Genomic DNA, 18,329 nt, shown 5'->3' with positions numbered 1-18,329 from the left:
ATTAAATACATTTCTTTTCATTTTCAAGGAGCTTTCTAAATTTATGCTAATAGCTGAGTGCTTCTGAGTCATAGGCTGACAACACACTGGGTCATATTTTGCATTAAAATACATGAATCCAAAATGGAAATATTGGCAGATTTGGCATCCAGCAGTCCGATGGGGAAATGCCCTACCCGGGTACTTCCAACAGTATATTGCATCTAGAGCAGGTCAGAGTGTGGGCCTGGCTGCTCACACAGCACATGACCACATGGAGAAGGTCCCTTTTAATTTATAAAAGAAAAGCAGTTTAATCATTGTGAGGAACTATACCTTCAGGGTATCATTTCAAAAATACAGGCAGAGATTAGGAGGGATTTGTGAGATTGTGTTTATTCCCAATTTAAGTGCTTTCCATAAATTAATTATAAAAGCAAGCCCAAACCAGTCAGAAGTACACTGGGAAATTCTCAGAGTGCTAGTCATTTTCATGCACTAATATTCATGCCATCTGCCTGCCTTTTTTCTGTATTTTGTCTAAATACTCTGTGGTTATCCTCGCCCTGCTTTCCTCTGGTGTGCCTTGTCCCTCTCCCCCTTGCCCTGCCACAGGTACTGCCCCAAGCACACTGCTGGGCTTTCACTGAGAGCATTAAAAAGAGGAAGTTGTGTTTTGGCAATTGGGTTTATTCCCATTTATAGGATTCACCAGTTGTCCCGGACGAGCTCTCATCCCACAGGCTGCATAAGGTTGATATATGGCCACTATGAATTCACTCCAGGCAGAGCTTTGAGCCTTCTTTTAAAGGCCTCTTTTAGGAGAGAATTAAAATATCACTCCTTAGAATAGCATCATTTCAATTGCTCCCAGATACAAAATCCCAGCTATCCCTTAAGGACAATTAAAGAAACCAGTGTGGTTGAAATCCCTAATGGGAACAATATGTTTTTCCTGCCTACAGGAAACCTCTGCAACTGCTTTAAATGTAACCTTGTGGCAACAGTCAGACAGCCCAAGCACTCTCCTGCCCTGTAGTGAAGGTGGGATTTCACCTGGCTGGTGGAATGCTGAGCATGTCAGGGCCTGAGGCGGCAGCGAGGCACACGGGGACATGGGCATTGAGGGGCACGGGCAGAGCAGGGACACAGGGTCCAGCAGGGGCATGGGAGCACAGGCACACTGGGGATGTGGGCACAGTAAGGGGGACAGGGGACACAGGTGCAGCAAGGACCCAGGGATGTGGGCACAGCAAGACAAGTGGGAGCAGCAGCAAGAAGAACGCTCCAAGGAGGACAGGGTGGGAAAAGCCTCTGTGGTTTTGGGCCCCAGTCAGGTGGGCAGCATCCCTCACGTGCTGCTCTGGTTCCTCTGCCTGAGGAGCTGGTGGGAGTGGCAGGATTACACCAGCCCTGCCAATGCAGGCCCTGTGGCACAGCAGTGGGGCCAGCCGGTCACTGGGGGCTCTCCCAGCCTCATGGGGAAGAACGATAGTCCACCAGCGATTCATCTCTCGCCAGGACAGTGGGTGGTGGTGAGGCAGTGACAAGGCTGATGGGTGAGGTCCCACTCTGCTGGGGATGCACTGTGGTGCTGCCAGGCTGGCTGGTTCCAGCTCAGAGTGGCCCCTTCCTGCCAAAGATTGCTGGTTTTGTCAGGAATAAACCCAGGCAGTGGCCATACACCCTTGCCCAGCCAGCACTCCTGGCATCCGTCTCACAGCGTCAGGAACCCCATCTGGGAGCAGGTAGGGAGGAGGGACACAGACACCCCTACTTGGGTGATGAAGAGAAGAAAGGTGCTGGAGGGAGCAGCAGCACATCCCACCCCTGCCCTGTGGCATGAGGGGATGGCTGAAGGGCGCTGGGGGGAAACACCAGCACGGACCCACTCACTGGAGTGAGGGGCACATGGAGCCACTGGCACGGCCCTGCTGGTCCCCAGCTCCCCTCCCCAGCAGCACTGCTGGCACACAGCTTTGTCCCTGGGAACACACAGTACATTCTGGAATGGGAGTGCAGTCCTGCCCCCGAGCAGATTACCGATTAACTGGGTGCATCCCAGCAAACAGGCTCTGGGAAGGGGACGACAGACTGTGGGCATGAGTCCAGCCAGATTTGGTCCCATCACCAGTCCTCAGGGCTTCTCCCATCCAGTCTGCATAGATCCCCAGGAAATCAACCTCCATCACTGCACGCCCTAGAGAGCCACAGCTCCTCCTCAAAACCCAGGGTGGGTGGGACAGGGTGCGATATCATGGGTTAAAGTGGGATGGGATGGGATGGGATGGGATGGGATGGGATGGGATGGGATGGGATGGGATGGGATGGGATGGGATGGGATGGGATGGGATGGGATGGGAAGGGAAGTGGGATGGGAAGTGGGATGGGAAGTGGGATGGGAAGGCTGGGCAGAGACCAAGCCATTCTCTGGCTTTTTGCAAGGGGCTGCCACACCTCCACACTCCCGTATCCTCTGGAGAGCTGCCATCTCTGCCTGGGGTGACTGGTGTTGCCCTTCATAGAGGGAAAGCTGGTGGTTTTTTCTGTCCCACCCTGACATCAGTCAAACCCCAGCTGCACCAGAGAGGGTGGCATTCCCAACTCTGCTGGTGTCCTTCTCACTTGGCAGCAAGAGGGGATATGGGAGTGTAGGGGTGTGGCAGCCACACCTGGGTGGTGGAGAGGTGTGGGAGCTCTCTTTGAAAGAATTTCAGTTTCCCAGAGCTGGAACGGTCAGGTCTGCCTGGAACAAATCAACAAGGTGCAAATGGAATTAGGCATTTACATATGTGTGTGGGATTTATCCAGGAAACACCAAAACAGGAAACAAGGGGTGGTTGTCCAGAGCCAGGGGGACCCTGTGGCTCTGCTGCCAAGGGCCCCTGAGAGATGCAGTGCAGGAGCACAGAACCACGACCTCACCTTCAGAGGGACTAAAGGGCTGGGGGCTGAAGCCACAGTCACGGAGATGGTTTACAGGTGTTTTTAAGTGATAAAACCATGCTGTGGCCAGAATTGCGCACTTTGTTTTGTAAATAAACCCTCTCTGGGGGTCTCCATCTCCCTTGTGCCACTGGGGGCACTGGCCCAGAGCTTGGAGGTTGCTGAAGTGTCTGAGGGAGTGACTCCACCACATCCACTGGGACCGGGAAGTGGGAATTGGAAAACCCCAGCAGGATGAGCCCGGAGGTGTCACATTGGAGAGCAGGTACTCCCGACCCTAATCCCTACCTGATCAGGGAGGGAGATAAAGTGTCGGCTCGAATGATACCCAGCTCAGCAGCATAAAATAAACTTTCAAGCAATTATTAAAAAATAAAACCAATTCTGCTGGCATAATCTGACAGCCTGCTGATGGTACATCATGATAAAAGGAAATCCCATCCAGAGCAGCAGAACAAATCCCACATGGAGCAATACTCTGGTATATATACTTCCAACTCCATGTTCCCTCTGCCCACCAATGTGTTGTCTTTACCTGTCTGCCTCTGTGCTCATTCCAAGAGGCAACATGGGTGTGTTAACTATGGAGTTCCCTTGGGTTCCCTGCCCTGTACCTGCAGTCACAGAACGTGTACGGATCAGGTCTCCAGACAATTTAAATCTGGGTAATTAATGAGCAGGTTCTGTTCAGCATAGTGAGAGGCGGCAGTTGACCCATCTGTAGCCTCTGGGACACCCCAAAGCTGCCACCAGAGGCTGTGGGGGGGAATTCATGCCAAAACAGCACCCAACATGTGTGTGTGTAAGAATGTACACACTCGTATATGCAGGTGTGTACTTATGCACACAGACGTGTGTGTGTGTGTGTAAGAGTGCGTGCACGGGTGTGTGTGCATGCGTGTGGATAGCACAGCACTGAATCCATTATGCTGGAAAAGAACTCTGACACCACTGATCCCCACCCTGTCCTCAGCCCGGACCACCGAGTGCCACCTCCAGCCCTTCCTGGGACACCTGCAGGGATGGGCACTCCAAAGCTCCCTGGGCAGCCCTGCCAAGGCCTGAGCACCCTTTCCGTGCAGAAATTCCTGCTGCTGTCCACCCTGAGCCTCCCCTGGCCCAGCCTGAGGCCGTTCCCTCTCCTCCTGTCCCTGTTCCCTGGGAGCAGAGCCCGACCCCCCCGGCTGTCCCCTCCTGTCAGGGACTTGTGCAGAGCCACAAGGTCCCCCCTGAGCCTCCTTTTTCTGTGCAGGGACGTCCACAGGGCCGTGTGCGACCCCGCGGGGCCGGGCCGGGGCGGGGCCGGGGCGCGGCTCCGCGGCGCGGTGGGCGGACTGCTTCGGGCTGTTCCGGGCTCTGCCGGTCTGTCCCGGTCTGTCCCGGCTATTCCGGCTGTCCCGATCTGTCCCGGTCTGTCCCGGCCTGTCCCGGCTGTCCGGGGCGGTGGCGGGGGCGCGGTGGGGCCCGGCGGTCGGAGCGGCCATGTCGGTGTTCGTGACGCGGCGGATCCCGGCCGAAGGGCTGCGGGTGCTGACGCAGGCGAGCGGGTGAGCGCGGGGCCGCCGCAAGTCCCGGTGCGGGTCCCGGTGCCGGTCGGTAGCAGTGCTGGTTCGGGTTCCGGTGCCGGTGGTGGTGGGGGTCCCGGTGCGGGTTCCGGTGCCGGCCCCGGTGCAGGTCCCGCTGCCGTTCGGTAGCAGCGCCAGTTCGGGTCCCGGTGCCGGTCCCGGTCCCGGTGCGGGTCCCTGTGCCGGTGCCGGTCCCGGTGCCGATCCCGGTGCGGGTCCCGGTGCCGGTCCCGGTGCGGGTCCCGGTGCTGGTCCCGGTGCCGGTGCCGGTGCCGGTGCCGGTGCCGGTCCCGGTGCGGGTCCCGGTGCGGGTCCCTGTGCCGGTCCCGGTGCTGGTCCCGGTGCCGGTTCCGGTGACGGCGCGGTGCCGCCGCAGGTGCCGCGTGCAGCAGTGGGACTCGGAGGAGCCGGTGCCGCGGGCCGAGCTGCTGGCGGGCGTGGCGGGGACCCGCGGGCTGCTCTGCCTCCTCTCCGACCGCATCGACCGCGAGGTGCTGGACGCGGCCGGTGCGTGCGGGACCCCCTTCTTCCCCACCCCCCTCCCCTGGGCCCCCGGGACAGACACGGCAGCGCCGATCGTGTCTTACAGGGCCCGACCTGAAGGTCATCAGCACTTTGTCCGTGGGCTTCGACCACCTTGCCCTGGACGAGATCAAGAAGCGGTAATGCTGCCCCTCTCCTCCCCTGCTCTGTCCCCTGCCACCTCTGACACCTCCTGCTCCAACCTTCCGCTTGCTCTGACCCCCCCCATGTTTCGTACCCTCTCCCTACTTCTGCACCCCTTCCCCAACACACCCCACATCCCGCTGGTCCCTTTTGGCAGGTGGGCTTTCACAGAGGGTGGGGCTGGACAGGGTCAGCTACCTGCACCCCTCTACTGCTGGATCATGGCTGGGGTCACCCCAACCCTGCCAGGGCTGGAGGAGCATTGGGTACTGGGGTGAGGCAAGGACAACCTGGGGAAAGAGTGTGGCAGGAGGGCTGAGAGCCGAAAGGATGTCCCTGGATACCTGGGACAGGCATAGTGCTGGCAGCCAGCCTGCAGATGCTGGGGAGCACCCCGAGGCTGCCCCAGAGCCCCGTCTGGCCTGGCAGGGGGATCCGCGTGGGGTACACCCCCGACGTGCTGACCGACGCCACCGCGGAGCTGTCTGTGGCCTTGCTGCTCTCCGTGTGCCGCCGGCTGCCAGAGGCAGCAGAGCAGGTGAAGAGGTGAGTGCCCACTGTGGGTAGCCCCAGAGCTGTGCCACACGGGCTGGTTACAAGGGGCCAAGGCCAGGGCTTCATGCAGCTCACACCAAGCACCTGGGCTGGGCTCTGAACAGCTTTCCATGACACCTGTTCCTGTCCCACTCTCTCTGCCAGTGGTGGCTGGACAACGTGGAAGCCCCTATGGATGTGTGGATATGGCCTGTCCGACAGCACAGTGGGCATCATCGGGCTGGGCAGGATAGGTAAGTGCAGTTCAGAGAGCAGGTTTCTGTGTCTCCAGCAGTGGCAGGATGGGTTTGGAGCCTCACCTTCAACCGGGGCTACTGGAAGGTGTTCCTGCTGGAGGTGGGAGGGTTGGAATGAGATGGTGTTTGCAGTCTTTTCCAACCCAGACTGTTTTGGGACTCCGTGACTCAGCCAAGGTGGTATCTTGGTGCTCACCTGGTTAAACTCCGTGAGCACAGCGAGGGGAGCTGTGCAGAGCCTTTCCCAGCTGCTGTACTGGTGCCTCAGCCTTAAAGCCTCAAGTGCTTATGTGCTTCCACCACCTCCAATCCCTGCAGCAACCTGTACCTCCTGCAGGCCTGCAGTTAAACAAATGCAGTGGCAAAGTCCACGCAACACTCGGCACCATCCAGCTATGGACTTTGCCAGCAGGCAGCCGTTCCTGTCCTTGCTCCCCAGTTTGCTCCCAAGGGCAGTCAAGGGTTCAGTGTCCATGGGCCCCTTTCCAAAGCACAACATCTCCACCCCCCCACAGTCTGGGCTGGGAGCAGCCAGGAAGGAGTTATCCCACTGCAGCAGCCCTTCAGTGGCTTTGGGTGCTGGTCCTCCAACGTGTCATGGAGCCACAGCAGCCCAACACCCTTCTCCCTCACTCCTAGGACAGGCAGTTGCCCGGCGCCTGAAGCCATTTGGGGTCAGGAAGTTTCTGTACACTGGCAGTGGCCCGAAACCAGAGAGTGCTGCGGAGTTTGGGGCTGAGTTCGGTAAGGACAGCACCAGGGCGGGGCAGTGTCGGTCGTCAGTCACGGAGCACCATGGCTGGGATGGCTCCAGGGAGGTGTTGCTCTCAGGGTTGTCACCTGCAGGGTGGGCCAGTGGAGGGATGGCACAAGCTGGGGGATGTGGGGGGCTCCTGGGCGTACCCAGTGTGAGGGGGCAGCAAGGGAGGGAATGCTGTGTCCCAGACATGCTCCACAAGGCAGTGGGGGGTGACAGGGAGGACCCTGCCTCCTCTGAGCCCAGGCAAAGGCTGGACGTGCAGGGGTTCATCAGACCACTGTGAGACCTGTAGGCTGCAATTGATCCTGCCATGGTTCCCCTTCCCTGTGTCCACGCATTGGTGATTTTCTGTCAGTTTCATTTCCACAAGGAAGTGAACAAGGGCAAAATGTAACAGCTGCTCCTAGGAGGAGGGGAGGGTCTTGTGGACTGTCCCCACGGGATGAGTACCAAGGTGTCCTGCTGGCAGGACAGGAGGGACTGCAGCTGCCCCTGGAGTTTTGCTGAGGGAAGGTGTTGGCTGCAGTGGGATGTTTCTGTTTCTTCTCTCAGTCCCGCTCACCAGGCTGGCCGAGGAGTCAGACTTCGTGGTGGTGACTTGTGCCCTGACACCAGCCACCCAGGGGATGTGCAACAAGGACTTCTTCAGCAGGATGAAGAAGACTTCTGTGTTCGTCAACACAAGCAGGTACTGGCAGCCCAGTCCCGTGCCTGGGGGAGCGGCTGTCGCCCTTCCAGGCTGTGAGTGTCGGGGGATCTGCTGGGCTGTGAGTCTAGACAGCACATACAGCCTTCATGGCTGCAGCTGCAGGGAACATTTGTCCAAGGCCCCTTGGGACTGAGCCAAAGGCAAGATAAATCATTCAGGGAGCACCCAGCTCTTCCCCCCACCGTGGGCAGCTGGAGCAGGAGCAGCTCACTGTGCTGGGAGGTTCCGGCACATCCAGAGAGGGTCTGACCTCTGCTTAGGCAGCCCTGGGGACCCTGTGCCCCTGGGAGACTGCGGGACCCCCGGCAGTGACACCAGTCTGTCACCCCTCACGTTTGCCAGGGGGGCTGTGGTGAACCAGGAGGACCTGTACGATGCGTTGGCCAATGGCCAGATCGCAGCCGCTGGCCTGGACGTCACGACACCAGAGCCGCTGCCTACTGACCACCCCCTGCTCTCCCTCAAGAACTGCGGTAAGTGTCCGGGGGGTGGTCAGACCCCTCCCCCAGCAGGTGCTGCCTCGGGGGCCCAGTGACAGGTGTGACAGGGACCTCTGGTCCCCATTTGTGCGCTGGTGCCAGTGCACAGAAGGACAGGCAGGTCAGGTATGTTTAGGTGGGCTACTTTACAATGCAGGGAGCTGCTGTGGGCTAAACACTCATCAACATGATGTCAAACAAGTGTGGGAGCTGTTTTAATTTTCCAGAAAGCTATTGAGATAAGCTCAGTTTTAGTACCTTTGTGATAGCTCTTCATTGGATATGTGAAATTCACGGAGGATCCAATATCAGCAGGTGCATGAATGAGAAACCAATTCCCAGCTGAGGCCCTGCCCAGCTCTGGTATTCTGTGGGCTTCTGGGCACATATTGTGCTAGAAAAGTTTCCCACTGGCTAAAAGTGGGCTGCTGAGTTTGCCTGGAGGAGTCTTGGTCTTGAGAGCACTGCTAGGCTGGCAGCCTGTTACCTGGACAGTTCCAGGCTTTGGGAAGGTTGGACATTGGGCAGGTGGGGAGGTGCAGATCCAGGATTGAGACTTGTCTTCTCTGGAGGAGGATGATGCAGGTGAGGAAGGATGGCTAGGAAGGAGTTTGTTTGGCTGGTATCTCGCAGGATGTGCTCCCTCCAGGGAGTGGGTGTTTCCAGAGTAGGAAAAGTATGTTCCACCAAGAAACCATAGGGACAGCCATGAAAATTTGGAATTGCCCGTGACTGAGTGTCTCTTTCTGAAATACAAAACCTGTAGCTGTTCTTTTATCTTTTTGCTAAAACTCACTTCTTATTGGTTTGCATTGGCTCTCAAAGTAGACAGTGTGAGGAGTGATAAAAGTAGAGACTTTCTGGAAATATTTGCAGGACTTGGAGATTTGGGAGCTCTGAAACAAGACCTGGCAGGACATAATTCATGCACGTGTATTTATTGAATACATTACTTATAACAGTCGTATTACATATTTATTAATACACAAATAACATCTACACAGATCCTGTACCTCTGACAGCCCTGAAAGGGGCTGCTGGGGGTGCGAGAGGTGAGCAGTGTCTCTCCCTGTCCCTGCAGTGATCCTGCCGCACATCGGGAGCGCTACGTACGCCACAAGGAGCACCATGGCAGTGCTGGCAGCCAACAACCTGCTGGCCGGGCTGCGAGGGGAGCCCATGCCCCACGAGCTGCAGCTGTGATGGCCTGACCCTGCTCCAGCAGCACGGTGGGACAGATGCCGTGTCGAGGGCCAGCCTGTGCCCCCTCCCCTCTGCCCTAGCAGGAGCCATTAAAGAGCAGCAGCGAATGTGTCTGCTCATGTTATTTGAGAACAGGGCATGTGGTGAGCACACTGCAGGTGCCAGCAGGCTGGGGAGAGGGGTTGGCCCTGGTTTGGGGAATGCTTGCCATGCTGGAACCACCGTAAAGGAGCTACTGCAGCAGCATCTGTCCTCAAAACCTGGCTCCTGGGCAGAGTGAGAGGCCAGGAGTGCCTTACCTGGGCTTGTAGCCAGGAAGGAGGAGAGGTGATGGCTTTGTCCATGCAGGCTGCTGCTGCCACAGGAGCTGCTGCCAGCCCACACATTAAATGGTCCTATGGAATCGGTGCCACCACATGATCCTCTGCTTGAAGTGTCTAAAGAAAAGCACAAAACAGGCTTGTGCAGCTCCCCAGGAACCTCCACCTCTGTCTTTTGTACCCATAACCTATTCCAGGCATGGCTCCAAAGTGGATGGCAAGCTGGAATTCACTGGAAGGTTCTGCTACCCCTTCATAGGTTCTGGCTGCAGCTGCCCTTGTTTTTCTCAGATGGCAGTGAGCTGTGTTGGTGCAGAGGAAAGCCTGAGCGGGGCCCAAGCCTCCAGGTGCCAGGAGAGACCAGATGGGCACATCTCAAGGGCTTTGGGGACTTATAGATCCTGCAGCCACTGTTCCACTTCCATAAATGGGGGCTGGAGCCTGGAGCCCAGCTCTCCGTGCCGTTGATCACAGAATCATGGAATGGGTTGGGTTGGGAGGCACCTTAAGGATCATCTCATTCCACCCCACGTGCCAGGGGCAGGGACACCTTCCACTCTCCCAGGTTGCTGCAAGTCCCATCCAGCCTGGCCTTGGACACTTCCAGGGCTTGGGCAGCCGCAGCTTTGATGAGCCTGGGGTCCAGCTGGCCCATCCTGCGGGACGGGGGTGGATCTGCCCCCAGCGGTGCGCACTGGCCTTGCCTGGCCCCTCCCGATGTGCCCTCCACCATCTGTGACTGTGTGGCAGACAGACAGCCCTGTCACAGACCAGTCACAGCCATGCAGTGCCACCCACCCCAGCCACCCCACAGGGGTCCCCCCAGTGTGATGTGGAGGTCACTCTCACCAGTCTTAAACCAGCCTCCTTCCAGCTCCGAGTGCTCCCAGGCCTTACGCCAGGGAACATGCTGAAGAGCACACCTGGACTCAGGTTCCTTTTGAGCAGTGGCTCGCCATCAGCTATCCTCCTCCTCCCTCCTCTTCCTCCCAGTCCCAGTGCACTGCTCCATGGTGTCTGGGCCCACACAGGAGCCCCTCTGGCATGTCCAGGTTGAACAGCGGTGCCAGTGGCTGATCCACCCCGCCGAGGTGGGTTTGTACAGGTTTTACCATCCCTTGGCCCCAGGGCAAGTTCCATTGCCCCTCAGCCACTCGTGCCTTCTCCCCAGTGCCTTCACCCTGGAAGGGGACAGACAGGGAACCGGTGCTTTTTGGGGACAGCAGCAGAAGGGAAGGAGTGAGGAGGTTGCAATGGGCAGGAGGGAAGTGTCCCAGAGTGAGCAGCTGGCAGCACAATCCCGGTGTGGGGAGGGAGCCAGAACACAGCACAAAGCCTGTGACGGGAGTTACAGTTCACCCAGCACACTCTGTGGGCCTCTTCCTGTCCCACAGCAAGTGTCCTTTGTGCTGGGCTCTGCTGGAATTTCTTGGATGCTAAATGAAGCACTCTCTGATAGCAGCAATGGCTGTTGGAAGTTGCCCTGCATCACACCTGGGTGGGATTCTGACGCATTTATAAGTTCTGATTCAGGAGCTGATTGCCTTGTGCTGACCTGTCAGAAATATTCTGGAGGTTTGTAACCTGGACTGAGCAGGAAAGACTTGTGGCTGTGGTGGTGGGGAGGAAGGGAGTGTGCTCTGGGCATCCCAACTGGCTGGGGAGTTTCTGAACGACCCAGTGGAAATCAGGATTGACTTTGCTGTGAACACCCAGGGCATGAGTCCAGTGGGGGATCTCACTAGTCTCCAAGACTTCTTAGTGTTGACACTGAAGATTCTGCTGTTGGTGAAGCTACTGTGACACTAAGGGATGCTGACCGAGCATCCAAGAGGTTACTGTGATCCCTGATGGTGACAGTGACTGAGAACAACCCGGTGTCTGAGCAGCTGTGTCAGATTCCCCGGGTACATCAAGAAATAGACATGAGCTGGTGAACCAGCTGCTGCAGGGACTGGAGCACTGGACTCAGGTGTCCGTCTCAGAACTCCTTCAAGACAAGCACCTCCTGCACCTGTGACATCCTCCCACAAGGAATTCAGAGAGCAGCACTGACCATGGATCATGAATGTTACAGGTGCTGTGTAGATATTATTTCATTAACAAAAGTAAGTTCTCACAAAGGACATAATTATTACCAAGGTCAGGTTTTTACGATCACTTCTGCAATCACAAGTATTTCTGTACTGGTGAAAGGCTAGTGTGAAGGGCACCAAACAGTGAAGCCAGGCAGACACAGCAACACAAAAACGTAGGATTTATTTCCAGGTGTTTTGGAACAGACACCCCAACACCTCCATGCAAGATCCCACCTGCAAAGTTCAATTCTGAGTGGAATTCAGTGGCATAAGCTCTCCAGGCTGTGGGGTGAGACACCCTTCATGCAGAGCGGGCAGCTCAGGTCCCAGATATGTATTTATGCTATTCCCAGGAATTTATTGCTTCATTCAGGAAGACTCGGAAAGCCGCGAGGCAGCTGCAGGCTCCGGGCCTGCAACTGCCCCTCTGCACATCAATTGCTAATGGAATTTAAAGCTGCTGCTTCCAAAAACGCTCCAGACAAACTTTTTCTTACTGAAAGAATACAGAAGTCCTCCTGCACTGATATTCCAGATTAAAATTTTTATAAAAACAGTTGAAAAGTCCAGTTCAGTGTTTTCTGCTCATATTAGTTGCTAATTAGTTTCCTTGCTCAAAGAGATGCTTTATTCCCAAACATTGTAACAATTCAACAAATTTGGATTTAGGAATGCTACAGGAAACAGAAAATGAAAATAACACCAAGCCTTGTTTTTAAAAAGCAAAACACTAGAAATGCAATGAAGATGAAACAGTGTTACCTAATAGAGCAACACAAGGAAATATTAAAGTACAAAATACTGCATTTTATTGATGTTTGGCAGAGTGTTTATGCAGCTCAATGCTGTTACTCCCCAATACTGAAATTATTTCAAACACAACACAGCATATCCCACTGCTTTGAAAAAAATTGTTATTTTAAGGCTTAAAAAAAAAAAGAGCCAGAAATATGATCACTAAGTAAATCCTATAATAAAATATTAACATTTTAAAGGAATTAATCCAACCATCTCCTGTGTTTCTGCATTCCTCAGATGGTCAAGGTGCAAATGACATGCTGACAGGGCAGGTGCAGGGAATCCTCTGCCTCACCTGAGCAGGACACTGCAGCCCTGACCCAGCCCCTGCTTGGCTGAACAGCATTTATCATCAGCAGAAGTGCTCTGAAATGTTACTTTAAAACCTAAGAATGCTGAGCACCAGGTCATGTGCACCTCTGACAAGAAAGAAAGGAGACTGCAGGCAGTGTTAACTTAGGGTGGCGTTAAAGAAGAGGAAATGAGATTTACATGACTCACATGGAGAACGTCAAATGTACAGTGCCATTTTTTAAAATTAAATCTATGTTACCTTTTTTTTTAAATGTATGGGGAAAAGTACTTTCATGACACTACTTTAGGTGGAAGGCCTGGATTTGACAACAACATTTTACAGAATATGAGCCAGCAGTGACCTGGCAGCCAGGAAGGCCCATCACGTCACCAGCCTGGTGAGGGAGGGGATTGTCCCGCTCTGCTCTGCACTGGGGCGGCCTCACCTCAAGAGCTGGGAGCAATCATGTAAAAGACACTAAGCTGTTAGAGAATGTCCAAAGGAGGCCATGAGGATGGTGAGGGGTCTGGAGAGGAAGTCTTACAAGAAGCAGCTGAGGGCACTTGGTTTGCTCAGCCTGGAGGAGACTGAGGTCAGACCTCACTGGGGTCTTCAACATCCTCCTGAGGGGCAGCATAAGGGCAGCTACACATCTCTTCACTCTCACGACCAGTGACAGGACTTGAGAAAACCTCTGGCGCTGAGTCAGGGGAAGTTTAGGTTGGATACCAGGAAAAGGTTTTTCACCCAGAGGGTGGTCTGGCACTGAACAAGCTCCCCAGGGACGGGGTCACAACCCCCAGCCTGCCTGAGGTAAAGAAGTGTTTGCACATTGCTCTCAGGCACAGGATGGGATTGTTGGGGTATCCTCTGCAAGGCCAGGAGCTGGACACAATGATCCTCGTGGCTCCTTTCCAACTCAGCATACTCTGATCCTGTGAAATATGGCAAACAAGGATTGCTCCTGACTGAGGAGCAATTTGATCCCAGGACAGATCCACAGCTGCGAAGGGAAGTCACTAAGTGTGCAGGGCAGGAAAGTAAAGCCTGCAGATAAGAGAAAAAGACAATGTGCTCACACTGTAACAGGGACCAGATGGACTGTGGGCAACTGGGAACAGCAAGATACTGTCTTACATGGCAAAAAAAGCCATCACAAATTACCTCTCCTTCAAAACAACAAAGACAAGCTCTGTTCAAACTTCTGCGTATATAGAATTGTAACATAGGAGATACAAACTGGTTAAAATACTGCTAGGAATAGCACAAACAAGAGACAGTACTTCACTTACCACTTAATACTTGTTTCTACAGAAAAAAAAACAGCCAAACATCCAGATCTTGCTGTATTGAAGTTATATGTACACCTGGCAGTCCAAAAGTTACTTGTCTGGGATTTAATTTAAGCACCTTGATTACACAGTGTCCTTTACTACAAAACAGCCAAACATACATTCATAATCCTAGAACTATTGTTATAAGTAGCGTATTTTAAAGCATTATGTCAGACGGGTGCAGCCAAAGCTGTTTTTCTCTTTTTAAAGGTAAGTGGTCTGCACTACTGTCCTAACATAATGCAGCAACTCATGTTACAGTAATTGTTTAAATGCTTTCACTGTTACAAAATGCTTTAGAGAAAAAGAAAAAGAAATTTGCACGTCAGTTTCTTGTTCTCAAAACGTGCTATTTCAGGAGACCCCCATGCTGTCACCCCTCTGCCCTGCAAAGGGGCTGCTTCGCTGTGGGGGTCACATCCCCATCCCCGCCGCACGGCTCCCGGCGGCGACACCCTGCGAGGTAGGTACCGGATATCCCCAATGGCAGAGCCAAGACTTTGTGTGTGGCACCGTGGCACGCCGGTGTCCGCCAGCCCGCCGGCAGCGAGGCTCCTCCAGGCCCAGGGCAGCAGGTTACAGCAAACTGCTGGGCAGGTTGCTGCTCTGCCACCTAAGGCAGGTGGTCTTAGAGTGTTTGTAGAGGTGGCTGGACTGGCTGAAGCGCTTGCCACACTTGAGGCAGGCGTAGGGCTTCTCCCCCGTGTGCACACGGATGTGCTTCTTGCAGTCCGTGAGCGTCAGGAAGGTCTTGCAGCAGATCTTGCAGGCGTACTTGCGTGCGCCCTCCACCACCAGCACGTTGTGCTCCGACAGAGCCTTCTTGCACTTGGACAGGACATCCGCGGACGCCCTGGTCAGCTGCGGCGGGCCAGGCTGCGACAGGTGCCCACTCTCAAAGGAAGTGCTCCCGTTCATCATCAGCTGGGATCCGGATGAGCTCTCCTGCAGCTGCGAGCCCCGCACAGAGGTCACCACGGGCATTTTGGGGGCAATGCGGCGGTAGCCAGGAAAGCCACCAGCTCCACCTCTCACTGAGCCCATCATGGCCCGAGACAGCGAGTGCAAGCCCAGGCCTGAGCGTGGGAAATCCATGCCAAACTGCTCCGCTGCTCGGTACCCGGAGGTCTGCACACATGGCAGACCCATCACATCCTGCATGGGCCTCACGAAGTGCGAGTCCGTGGGCTCACTGAACGGGTTCTCGACGTGGGAAACGGCAGCAGATGAGTGGCCACCAGCGGGCCCCGACTCCGGGCTCATTAGGTAAGAGGCGTCACTGTCCATCCTGCAGTCGCTGGTGGTGTTGGGAATGTTGTCGTCGTTGTTTTGGCTGGCACCAAAGCCACCTCCTCTGCTTTTATTCAAAAAATTTGAAATGCTGAAAGAAGACTTGTGTTCCAGGTTGTTGGACACCTCCATAATGTGGATGTCTCCCACCCTGTCAGTGCTGGACTGAGGGTCAGAGAAACTGCGGTCGCTGCTCTCAGGACTCAGCTCTATCTTCTCTGCGCTCACCACTCCTCCTTCCACCTCTACAGACTCACTGCCCTCCGCCTGGGAGGTGACATCGCTCACCTCATCCTGAGGCTCTGGGGAGCTCAGCGGCTCAGACTTCACCACCACCCTCATGTGCTCCTTCTCATTCAGGCTGACCTCTGGATTTTCACATGGGAAGTTGCTCTTCTCAGCAGCAGCCTCCTGGTCAAAGCTGGTTTCCACCTGTGTGGCCTGCGATGCCATGGACATTTGGGAAATGTTTCCCCCGCCGTTGTCTGACTGGCTGGGCACTTGAGCATCCTCCTGAGCACCAAAGGACTGGTCAAACATGATCGTGTTGTCCTCCTGGTTATCAGCAACCGTGTCGGCCTTGGAGTTGTCCACAATCTTCAGCGAGTCCGGAGAGAAGAAATCTTCACGCGAGTGGACGACGGGCTGCCCGCTCTCTGCAGCCACGTCCGACACGGGCTCGTCCATGGCAGGCCGGATGCGCTGGCGGGCACGGTCCTCAGAGGACTGCTTCCGCTTGTGGAGGCGGCGGATGGGGAAGGCGGCGCGCTGCTCCAGGCTGCTCCGCATGGAGGAGCCCATGGCGCCGGGCGGCTCCTCAGCGCCCTGCGAGGAGCCCAGCGCCGAGCTGACGATGCTGAGCCCCAGCTGCTGCAGCATGAAGGAGCGCTGCAGGCGCGCGCTCTGCTCCTGCGCGCGCTCGCTCGGCGGGGACAGCGGCAGCGTCCGGGTCGTCAGGTAGTGCTTGCAGGCCTTCACCACAGAGTTGAGGTGCAGGTGGGACGCAGCCAGCAGCACGTCCATCACATTGCTCTCCCCCAGCATGAGCGTGGATGTGTACATCATGTCTATGAGCGCGGCAAAAGCCTCCGCCGTCACCACCTCGCTGTCCAGCTGGATCATGTTCATGGTCTGGTCCCCCTCGGCCACGGTGAAGAGCGCTCGGAAGTGCGTGCTGCAGGCGGCCAGCACGGAGCGGTGAGCTTTGAAGTGCCTGTTTCCCACCACGATGACGCAGTCGCACAGCTGCCCATGGAGCCTCTGGTAGTTGAGCTGCTGGAAGACTTGTTCAAAGTGTCCTGGAAAATCCATGATCCTGCAAAACAGAAGAAACCACGATATGGGCCACCAAGTTGATCAGAGGGATGGAGCAGCTCTGCTGTGAGGAAGGGATGAGTGAACTGGGATTGTTCAGCCTGGAGAAAAGAAGGCTTCAGGGTGACCTAACTGTGGCCTTCCAGCTCTGAAGAAGTCTACAGTAAAGGAGGGGCAAGACTGTTTCTGAGAGTCTGCAGTGAAGGAGAAGGGGGAGTGGGCTCAAATTGAAAGAGGCTAGCAGAAGATGGGATACAAGGAAAAAATTTTTCCCTGTGAGGGTGGTGAGGCCCTGGCACAGGTTGCTCAGAGAAGCTGTGGATGCCCTGGAAGCATTCAAGGCCAGGCTGGACAGGGCTTGGAGCAACCTGGGATAGTGGAAAGTGTCCCAGCCCGTGGCAGGGAGTGGAACAAGACAAGGTGCCCTTCCAACCCAAATCACTGTGTGATTCTATGGCTGAAGTCCTAGTAGGGCTGCAGTGACGCTGGCTGTGAAGAGGAAAGGTGACAGCTGAAAGACAGACAAACAATAACACATGGGCACAGGATCAAGGCATCAGTCTGGAGGACAAGGAAAAGGAGAAAAAATCCAGGTTCTGTCACAGAGCTGACCTCCGCACCAGCCACCTCACAGGCAGCTGTGCTGGAAACTGGATAACGCAGGTCACTCACACCCGCTGGTAAAACATTTTGTCCTGGTTTGTGAAAACATCTGATTGTAATAGCCTGCTGCCCCCTTTGATACACTGCTCACACAACTGGAAACCTTCCACAGAAGCACCGGGGCTGTTGACAAAACGATGCATTGCTCAACAAGACAAGTAGACAAGAGCCAGTGGTGGTTTCCTCTTAAATTTTCATTAACTGAGCATGACTCATATCTTAGTCGATTCATTTCAAGGCTACACAGGCGACCTTCAGCGATATCTCGACTGCTCTTCATGAGAAAAACAACAAAGTATAAGATTTGGGGAGCAGAAAGGCTGCATGTGCAAGGCACACACACGTAAGTTCCTGTGCTCACATTTATGTTCCAACAGCAGCACGACAGCATCAGTGGACACAAGACCAAAAAGCAGCTGAAACATAAGGTCACATGGATAGAACTGTACTTTTGAGGAGGGATCAAATGTAAGTCTGCTGACTCAGAAAGTTCCTCCTCAAACATGGACGTGTTTGCTGCTTTTTCTTTCCTAATCATGACTGTCTTTGCGGGCAAGCTCGTCACCCTGCACAGGATATCCCAAGATATCCTGTTAGAGACCACCGTGTCTCCTTGGATGGAGTCAGGACAGGGAGATCATTCAATAGTTATCACCTGAAATACTCAGCACGGAGAAAATTAATTTAAAGCCTTTGAAAACTCCAGCATATTAACTGACTGTTGGATAACTAGGGATCTCCTGCTGGAAGGTGCTCTTCTCAAGACAGTGCCTTTTTTCCCGTTTTTTCTTCCTTTACGCCTCAGCTGGAACACCCAAGATTTGTGCCCCTCCCAGAGAAGCACCTGCATCCCAGCGCTGCATCAGCACCGGTAAGGACACACCCAGAGACTCCGTTTTGTGCCACACAAGGGACATAAAGGGGAGTCCGGAGAGCCCTGGTCCCGCCCCGACGCTGGGGTCACTGGCCTCTGCCTCGCCGCCGCCCCCCCTGCCCCGCTCACCTGCGGTGTCCGTGCGGGAAGGGCCGTGCGAGAATCAGGATGGGGACGGGGACAGGGACTGGGACTGGGATTGGGATCGGCCCCGGCCCCGCTCCCGCCGCTACGGCCCCGCCCGCCCCGCCCCGGCGCGCCGCGC

At 55.2% G+C, this 18,329-nt stretch overlaps 2 protein-coding genes across 2 annotated transcripts; one reads left to right on the top strand and one right to left on the bottom strand.

Annotated features, from left to right (window-relative positions):
• The first annotated feature begins 4,271 nt into the window (after positions 1-4,271).
• On the top strand, positions 4,272-9,205 carry GRHPR (glyoxylate and hydroxypyruvate reductase). Its single transcript, XM_069002405.1, has 9 exons — positions 4,272-4,472; positions 4,867-4,997; positions 5,080-5,152; positions 5,586-5,702; positions 5,856-5,944; positions 6,587-6,691; positions 7,260-7,395; positions 7,759-7,889; positions 8,977-9,205. The coding sequence occupies exons 1-9, from the start codon at positions 4,408-4,410 to the stop codon at positions 9,096-9,098; spliced, it is 969 nt and encodes a 322-aa protein (XP_068858506.1). The 5' UTR covers positions 4,272-4,407; the 3' UTR covers positions 9,099-9,205.
• A 102-nt stretch (positions 9,206-9,307) lies between these two features.
• On the bottom strand, positions 9,308-18,273 carry ZBTB5 (zinc finger and BTB domain containing 5). The gene is made up of 2 exons (XM_069002403.1): positions 18,194-18,273; positions 9,308-16,528 (listed from the first exon to the last, which is right to left on the bottom strand). The coding sequence occupies exon 2, from the start codon at positions 16,522-16,524 to the stop codon at positions 14,500-14,502; it is 2,025 nt and encodes a 674-aa protein (XP_068858504.1). The 5' UTR covers positions 16,525-16,528; positions 18,194-18,273; the 3' UTR covers positions 9,308-14,499.
• Between the last annotated feature and the right edge of the window lie 56 nt (positions 18,274-18,329).

Source organism: Aphelocoma coerulescens, assembly GCF_041296385.1.
Source record: "Aphelocoma coerulescens isolate FSJ_1873_10779 chromosome Z unlocalized genomic scaffold, UR_Acoe_1.0 ChrZ, whole genome shotgun sequence".
NCBI classification, from domain to species: Eukaryota; Metazoa; Chordata; class Aves; order Passeriformes; family Corvidae; genus Aphelocoma; species Aphelocoma coerulescens.
This window is presented reverse-complemented; position numbering and strand designations above follow the sequence as displayed.